The following is a 9,254-nucleotide window of genomic DNA, read 5'->3' on the forward strand; positions in this document are numbered from 1 at the left end:
CTATGACATTTTTGTCAGATTTTGGACGACATACTAAACTATGACATTTTTGACTGATTTTGGACGACATACTAAACTATGACATTTTTGTCTCATTTTGGACAACATACTAAACTATGACATTTTTGACTGATTTTGGACAACATACTATACTATGACATTTTTGTCTCATTTTGGACGACATACTATACGAAGACATTTTTGTCAAATTTTGGAAGACATACCAAACTATGACATTTTTGTCCCTTTTTGGACGACATACTATACTATGACATTTTTGTCTCATTTTGGACAACATACTATACTATGACATTTTTGTCTCATTTTGGACGACATACTATACTATGACATTTTTGTCAAATTTTGGACGACATACTAAACTATGACTTTTTTTAGTGATTTTGGACGACATACTATACTATGACATTTTTATCAAATTTTGGACGACATACTATACAATGACATTTTTGTCAAATTTTGGACGACATACTAAACTAAGACATTTTTGACTGATTTTGGACGACATACTAAACTAAGACATTTTTGACTGATTTTGGACGACATACTAAACTATGACATTTTTGACTGATTTTGGACGACATACTAAACTATGACATTTTTGTCTCATTTTGGACAACATACTATACTATGACATTTTTGTCTCATTTTGGACGACATACTATACTAAGACATTTTTGTCAAATTTTGGACAACATACTATAATATGACATTTTTGTCCCTTTTTGGACGACATACTAAACTATGACATTTTTGACTGATTTTGGACGACATACTATACTATGACATTTTTGTCACATTTTTGACGACATACTAAACTATGACATTTTTGACTGATTTTGGACGACATACTAAACTATGACATTTTTGTCTCATTTTGGACGACATACTAAACTAAGACATTTTTGTCAAATTTTGGACGACATACTATACTATGACATTTTTGTCAGATTTTGGACAACATACTAAACTATGACGTTTTTGTCAAATTTTGGAAGACATACTAAACTATGACATTTTTGTCTCATTTTGGACGACATACTAAACTATGACTTTTTTTAGTGATTTTGGACGACATACTAAACTATGACATTTTTGTCTCATTTTGGACGACATACTATACTATGACTTTTTTTAGTGATTTTGGACGACATACTAAACTATGACATTTTTGTCAAATTTTGGACGACATACTAAACCACGTTTTTGTCAAATTTTGGAAGACATACCAAACTATGACATTTTTGTCTCATTTTGGACGACATACCAAACTATGACATTTTTGACTGATTTTGGACGACATACTAAACTATGACATTTTTGTCTAATTTTGGACGACATGCTATACTATGACATTTTTGTCATATTTTGGACGACATACTATTTTATGACTTTTTTGACTGATTTTGGACGACATACTAAACTAAGACATTTTACAGAGAACTCTAGGTTCTCACTAGTATGCCTTGCAACAGCAGGCACTAATAATGTTTTTTCATTTGGATTAAACGTTCTAAATCTGTAAATATGTGAAAGCCAAAACGTGATGTGAGCCTTAAAATTGACTTAAAGGCTCACAGACCATTTTTCCTTCCTAAATCAGAAATTAAAAATAGAGACTGTGATTTAATATGTGAGTTGATGTGTTCCTCAGAGGAAGTGTGATCAGTACTGGCCCACAGAGGTGCAGGAGGAGTACGGCAGCTTCCTGGTGACGATGAAAAGCAGCAGAGTCCTCGCTTACTACACCCAGAGAACCTTCACTGTCAAGAACACACACGTCAAAAAGGTCAGAGAAGGTCCGAGGGTCTTCAATCAGAGCATATTTAAAGTTCAGATACAGGACAAAAACAAAATGACAGTGGTGAGAGAAATTCATAATAATGGCCTGACACATTCTTGCATTTTCAGATAGATTATTTGTATGAGGAAATTACTTTGAGCCTCTCTATTATACAGTTTTTATCTCAAAAAGGTTCTTTAAATATTGTTATCATTGTTATTCTTCAAATTATATTACACTATATACAGTGACATTATTTCATTGTCTTGAGTTACTATTGTCAAAAGTTACTTCCATTACTTGACTTCACTGAATCTGCTGTTATGACATTTTCATGACTAACTGTATTGTTAACTTACTATTACAGTTCAATTATGACCTTATCACGCAAATAAAATACATAAATAAAGTGCAACCACATTTTCATACATTTTTAGACGGTACATCTGAAATCAATCTAAATCTTTTGTGATCGGGCGTTGATCACCTAAATGTTTCCCTATTATATTTTGGTAGAATCAAATCAAATTTTCAAGAAATCCTCGTCTGTTATAATTGCTTAAACTGTAAAATGAGATTAAAAATGAAAATGAGATTAAGTTTCATCTGATCCAGATTACAGATTTGGAGGCAGTTTAAATTACACTTGGGAAGTCCCATTTAACAAGGTCAGGCGCATATTATCTCGATGTCATCTTAACAGATCACAATGAATGATGATGAATTTCGTCATGGTTGTGTAAGACCGTAATAGTTATACGTAAATTAAGTTCTATACAGAAGGTAAATTTTCTGTTTTAAGCTCTTTGTGACAACATCCTCCGTGGTTTGGTTTGCCTGCAGGGCTCCCTGAAGGGACGGAGCAATGAGCGGACAGTTCTTCAGTACCATTACACCCAGTGGCCCGACATGGGTGTCCCCGAGTTCGCCCTGCCACTGCTCGGCTTCATTCGCAAGTCATCCAGTGCCAGGACCGACGACAGGGGCCCACTGGTGGTGCACTGCAGGTACATTCTTATAAAAAGTGGACGAGTTTAGTGTATTTTTCTTGACAGCTTCGCACACATTTGTGACATTGTAGTAGATCGTAAGACGATGAATGTTCCTTGCGCTTCTTTTCTTGCTGTTGTGCAGCGCGGGCGTCGGCCGCACAGGAACCTACGTCGTCCTGGACAGCATGTTGAGACAGATGAGAGAAGAAGGCACCATCAACATCACAGGCTTCCTGAAACACATCCGCACACAGAGGAACTATCTGGTCCAGACAGAGGTCAGCAGCCCACCAAACACAGTCACACTGTATTATTCATGCAGCTGTTCAGTTGTCATTTCAACAGTCAAATTAGGCACTTTTAATTGGTCGTCCGAGTCACTGTGAGTCCTGTGTGTCATAGTCGCAGATATGTAAAGGTGAAATGGAAGGATGATACAAGATTACAAAAATATATAAAAACTTGGGGGGGGATTTTTAAGTTAAAATTAAAAAAAGATCTCACGTGTGTGTGTACATAGTCTGACTGCAGTGCTGTCCGTCTCCTTTGTGCAGGAACAGTATATTTTCATCCACAATGCCTTGGTGGAAGCCATCTTGGCTGGGGAGACAGAGGTGGGGGCAGCTCATCTGCACAGGTATGTTGACGAGCTGCTGACCGCGGGGTCTTCTGGGAAGACATGTCTGGACAAGCAGTTCAAGGTGAGCAGGTCATCCAGCACTTCTCTCTGTCACCTCTGACCTTTTATGACTCACTGCTATAGAAATCCTTAGTCATGACTAAAAGTGTTGTGCTATTTACAGCTGGTTTGTCCCTCCGGGGTGAAACAGGGTGACTACTCTACAGCTCTGCAGGACTGCAACCGCAGTAAGAACAGAAACTGCTCTGTGATACCTGGTGAGTCCAACACGGGTCAGACATGAAGACAGTCATTCTGTTGTTTGTTCAGGCAAAGAGGAGACAATACTCCAGGATTCTGACACCATTTTTGTCTCCACAGTGGAGATGTCCAGAGTGCGTCTCTCTACATCTGTGGGGGAAACATCAGACTACATCAATGCGTCGTACATCGCAGTAAGAAACGATCAAATACGTTTCTTAAATTTAAAAAAAGAAAAAAAGATGAAAATGTAATTGTGCAAGTGCACATTTGTATGTGACTTTCAGCCCAGTCAGGAGTAAACCATTGAAATTACTCGCACTAATCCATGGTTCTGATCTTGCAGGGTTACAGGCAGAAGAGTGAGTTCATCATTACCCAGAATCCCCTGCCTGCCACCATAAAGGACTTCTGGAGGATGATATGGGACCACAACACCCAGACCATTGTGTCACTGCAAGGGACACCAGCAAGTGGGGTGAGAACTTTTTTTACTTGAAATTGTTTAATTTATTAATTGAAAGAATTTGGTGACCACTGCAGGACTGTGTCTCCAATTGAGTAGAAATTAATTAAAGAAAAGCCAAAGCAAATAAAACTATACATTATTCAGCATAATATGCTGAATAATGTATATATGCCCATTAATAATTTATAATTCAGTTAGTGAATTACTTTTTAAATCAAATTTAGGCTATTGAAATGACCACAGTAAAAAAGCTTGTTTGTGTTCAGCAGACACAAAATTGTCTTGTTTACAAAGTAATATCGAGGTAAAAGCTTAACCCTTTAACACCGGGACTGGAAAAATTCCAACGATTTCTGAAAGCTAAGAACTTGCACCAAAAAGCCAACCGTGTGGTTATTACGGTAATAAAAAAAAAAAAAAGCACTTAATCGAAACTAATTTTCTGGCCCTTTTATGGGTACAATAATCAAAAAAAGACCAGACTTTCTGAGGCTTAGGTGTTAAGCGTTAATTTTAGAATTTGTTCATTAAGAATTTGTGAATCTAAATTGACACTTGCCGTATTATAAAGATGAAATGTTGTCTTTATGTCTCACGCAGGTTTTCCACGGTTATACTACAGAAATAAGGTAGAATTAGAATGATAATACTTCACTATCACAAAGTGATTTACTCACTGTTGTCATACTATTACCATATTCTCACTGCAGTGTCATATTTCCCTCTCTAGGGATCACCTGCCTTTTTCAGTGATCCATACTCATAATATAATAAAAATATTATTTTAACCAGCCTTGGCTCTAATGGGTTTATTTAACTATATTTATTTATTGCCATGTTTCAGAAAGGCAACATCAAAGTGCACGTGAATGTCTTTGAAAGGAGCTGTCATGCGACCAAGTCTTGCGCTGCACATGTTTTGTTGCCGTCGTATAACCATTTACTAATTTACCTCCTGTGTTACCAGGCGGACAAGGACGAGGCAGAGATGTGCGTCTTCTGGCCCAGCAAAGGGAAGCCGCTCACATTTGACCTGTTCACCGTCAAGCAAAGCAATGAGGATCACGTCTGTCTGACCAACGAGGACGTGCTGGTGGTCGAGGTGTACGTGCTGGAGGCTAAACAGGTTAGTTTGATTGGACTGCACAGTAAATAGTAAGTAGATAAAACTCACCCAGGTGAGAAAAGTGGTCAATGTTTTATGATTAAGTAGACTTTAAAACGTCTTTAAACTTTAAGCCAAGTCCCCCTTCCACTTGGCCATGGCTGCCCCTAAATTTCTCTGTATTTGGCCGGTGACTTCAGCTCTCATCCTCTGTCAGAGAAGGACTGGCTCTAGCTTCCCTGGCACACCTGAAAGTTTAAGCAGTAGATTAATACATTATTATTGAAGTATATCTTGTTCGTCACTGCTGTGAGGACTCTCCCCTCCTTATTTTGACAGGATGACTTCATTCTCGAGGTGAAACACTACCGCGCTCCCTGCTGGCCCAATCCTGACAGTCCCGTCAGCAACACCTTTGAACTGCTCAACCTGGTCAAACAGGAGAGCGCTGCCAAGGACGGACCGACTGTAGTCCACGATGAGTAAGCTGCTCTTTGACTGATTTAAAACCATGGAAATCACAGTTTTTTGTATGGAGTAATTTTATTTAATCTTTTTTTTTTTTTTTTTTCCCAGCGTGGGCGGAGTCACAGCAGGAACGTTCTGCTCGCTACTGTCACTGACTCGTCAGTTGGAGGCCGAAGCGTCAGTCAATGTTTATCAAGTGGCCAAACTGACGAACCTCATGAGACCAGGAATCTTCAATGACATTGTAAGGCTTTTTGTTTTCATCTTTGAGGGTAATTCCAGCTTGAAGTATTATAGTAAAAAAAAAACACATCATCGTATTAAAATAACATCACTTTTGTGCATTATTATAAGGTATGTTGGGAGACAAGGACAAAAGGGGATTTTTAGCCACTAAACAAAAGGCTCACTGAATTTCCTCTCAGCCTTTTCTGACATGAACATGAAGTTTGTGTCACTGTTGATCCACAGCTGCCTTCATCAGTAAATTCAAATGTGGAATTGTGTGCCTTTGGTGTCTAAAATTCTTCAGTAAGAATCACTCACTCACCTTCTACCACTTGTGCTAATCCCAGCTGACATAGGTCAAAGGGCGGGGTACACCCTGGACAGGTCGCCAGTCCATCATAGGGACGCATATAGAGACAAACAACTATTCACCCTTGTGGTCAATTTAGAGTGTCCAATTTGCCTCATCCCCAAATCTGCATGTTTTTAGACTGTGGGAGGAAACCGGAGAACCTCCCTCAACATACTTTGTTCCTTGCTGCAAAGGCAAGAGTGCTAACCATTACACCAACGTTGTATCCCTAATTAAGAATCACCTACCACAAAAAAAACAGAAAATTACCAAAAAAGGCAACAGTAAACCAGCGACTCCCATGTCCCTTTGAGCGTAAACACTAACTTTCTCTTTAGACTTCGGTGCAGGGGAGGGAGTGGTTTACAAAGAATTAAACCATAATAAGCAACTTTTTACACACACCAATTAGGGATAGTGAATTCTTATTACATCCTTATTACACACCAGGAGTGAACACACACAAGCCAGGGGCAGGAGCAGTGGGCAGCAGTTACCTGCCTTGCTCAGGGGCACCCCAGCCCTTCACAGGATTTAACCGGCAACCTTCTGTTTATGAACCCAAATTCCTTTTTCTCTTATGCTGTTCTCTGCACAGGAGACCAGCAGGGGGCGCGCACACTTCAGGAAGTGCTGACCATGTGTCAGCGCCTCATGCAACCACATAAAAACTGAACTATCACTACAACAAATATGTTCTATTGTTTTTAAAGGAGCAGTACCAGTTCCTGTACAAAGCCATGCTGAGTCTCATTGGGACACAAGAAGACGAGGAAGTTCTCCAGTCCACCGACATCAACGGCAGCATCGTGGTGGGAAGTGCCAGCAACACAGAGAGCCTTGAATCCCTGGTGTGACGACCCGAATAAGAAAAGAAAAGAAAAGAAAAAAAAAAGAGGAACTTTTCCAATCGAGCTACTGGTCCTTCCTTCTCAACTACCAACAGAAGTTCACCTGATGCCATGCTGCCGCTGCTCAGTAAAACACCGCTGTCGTTGAGGACTATGCGAGTTGTAGTTTGAGAGTGGCTTGTGCAGAACTTTCTTTACTGTGTCTGGACTCCCTATGGTTTTGTAATGTGTGCCTTTTTGTATTTTTCACCCTGTACGTCCGTCTAACTTTGATACGAGCTGTAAACTAACTGACGTTTTAATGCGATATTGCCCTGAGATGTTTCACTTAATTAACAAAGATTTCCTAAACCTTTGTATTTATTGGCACTGAGCCAAATGGGGAAAAAAGGGAAAACAGCACCTTTTTTGTTTTTTTTTTAACATGAAAGGAGACATTTTGTCCGTGAGTCCTTTAGAGAGTTTATGCACTGAACTCCTCTGTAAATACCACGGTAGCTGCAGTCTGATATTGAAGTCAAATATAAAAATAAGGGCCTGAAATAATAAAAAATAATAATAATCTAATGTAAATAATATTATAGTTATCACTTTGATGGACCAAATTTATATTTATACTTTTAGATTTTATATTTTACCTTTTTTTTTTAGTGCATTTAAACGTTATGGTTTAATTCTAATTGCTAGTTGGAGAACATTAATGCTTTTATATTCTGGATTTTGTAACACACTAAACGTGATGCATGGGGTACTGACTTTTTTTTTTTAGCTGGACATGAAACACTGCTGGATTATTAGCTAGTTCATTCATTAAATAAGTGAAACACCAAGGGAAGAGCCTGTATTGTGTTGTGTGTGTGCTACAGATGATGCATGACTACATGTTTTGAACAACTACTGATTCATGGGTCGTATCATATGTTATTTGTATAGTTATAAGTTCAAAACAAAAGGTTGCAAGAGTTGTCTCATAAAACCTAAATTGTATACAGATTATAAATGCAGATGTAGAGATAATCAATGTTTAAGGTTTAAGACTAAAGAAATCTTTAGAAAACTATGTTTTTGTTATTTATTTGGCAAATAACAATTCACCTTTTAATACCTAAATTTGAGCCAGCACACTCTCAGGGCTTCTTCTCTGAGAAGTGAAAAAACTTAATCAAGTCTAACATTCAACCACTGAAACTAATTTCGCCGTTCAGGAATGTAAGTAAATAAATATAATTTGACATCTTAATGAAGAAATAATTACTTCTTTTTTTTCAGTTTCAGGACAATTTGACAATAATTATATTTTAGCATTAAAAATACCATTCCGGTTAAATAACTTCTACATACTGGTGTATTAACCGTAATAAAAAAAAAAAAAAAGTCATCACCGTGCTTTCTTTAAAACATAAACATTAACAAACATTGAACAGTGTAAATAGACACTTTTGCCAGAGGAGGAATCTTAGGCTTCATATTCTTCTTCAAACTTCAAATGATAGTTTAGCCAGTAGCTGAGTATGGTTGCAGATCGTCCTCACTTAAGATTTCTTCATCTTATTCCCCATAAAGAGGATGAAAAAGAAAGTGGGTTACATTTACATTGAAGATCTGGCTGATGTATTTATGCGAAGTGACTTACAGCAGCAGAACAAGCCTCAGTTCACCGATCACCAACAACCAGGTCAAAACTCAGAGGTCACACAAGCTGGTGGGAGCTCCACTATGAGCCAGACATAGAGAGAGAGAGAGAGAGAGAGAGAGAGGGGTGTTAATGGAACAAACACAGACACAATAAACACATGGTTTTATGAAAATGGGAGTCCCCTCAAAACCTGTGGATTATACAATTTCCCTTTATGAAGTTGTGCTGTAATCCATGTGCTAATCCAGGCTAAGGCTCTGTAAGAAGCGCGTCTTTTCTGGAGGCAAAATGGGTCAAGTGTCCTGACATCATCTTGACCGGCCGCCGTATCCACTACTTCATTTGCATTTTTTGACTTTTAATAATTACATCCCCAATTATCCCCATAGCTTGGTGGCCTAGTTTGCATGGCTGCCTCTAAATTGAGTGGAAGCAAAATGGCAAATTGGAAGCGAGAGAGGCTGAGCAGGAG

The 9,254-nt window shown here is 38.4% G+C and overlaps 1 protein-coding gene across 5 annotated transcripts in view; it reads left to right on the plus strand.

The window, feature by feature from the left end:
- Nucleotides 1-7,976, plus strand: part of ptprz1a (protein tyrosine phosphatase receptor type Z1a) — an 85,957-nt gene extending 77,981 nt beyond the window's left edge. For all 5 annotated transcript variants that reach the window (XM_058645158.1, XM_058645159.1, XM_058645160.1 and 2 more), the window contains 11 exons: nucleotides 1,673-1,807; nucleotides 2,645-2,808; nucleotides 2,936-3,071; nucleotides 3,348-3,494; nucleotides 3,597-3,690; nucleotides 3,794-3,867; nucleotides 4,020-4,151; nucleotides 5,110-5,268; nucleotides 5,587-5,729; nucleotides 5,824-5,959; nucleotides 7,009-7,976. In XM_058645158.1, the coding sequence (XP_058501141.1) occupies nucleotides 1,673-1,807; nucleotides 2,645-2,808; nucleotides 2,936-3,071; nucleotides 3,348-3,494; nucleotides 3,597-3,690; nucleotides 3,794-3,867; nucleotides 4,020-4,151; nucleotides 5,110-5,268; nucleotides 5,587-5,729; nucleotides 5,824-5,959; nucleotides 7,009-7,152 (1,464 nt within the window). In that variant the 3' untranslated portion in view covers nucleotides 7,153-7,976. The remainder of the gene's footprint in view (nucleotides 1-1,672; nucleotides 1,808-2,644; nucleotides 2,809-2,935; nucleotides 3,072-3,347; nucleotides 3,495-3,596; nucleotides 3,691-3,793; nucleotides 3,868-4,019; nucleotides 4,152-5,109; nucleotides 5,269-5,586; nucleotides 5,730-5,823; nucleotides 5,960-7,008) is intronic.
- The last annotated feature ends 1,278 nt before the right edge of the window (nucleotides 7,977-9,254 follow it).

Source organism: Solea solea, chromosome 12, assembly GCF_958295425.1.
Source record: "Solea solea chromosome 12, fSolSol10.1, whole genome shotgun sequence".
In the NCBI taxonomy this organism is placed as follows: Eukaryota; Metazoa; Chordata; class Actinopteri; order Pleuronectiformes; family Soleidae; genus Solea; species Solea solea.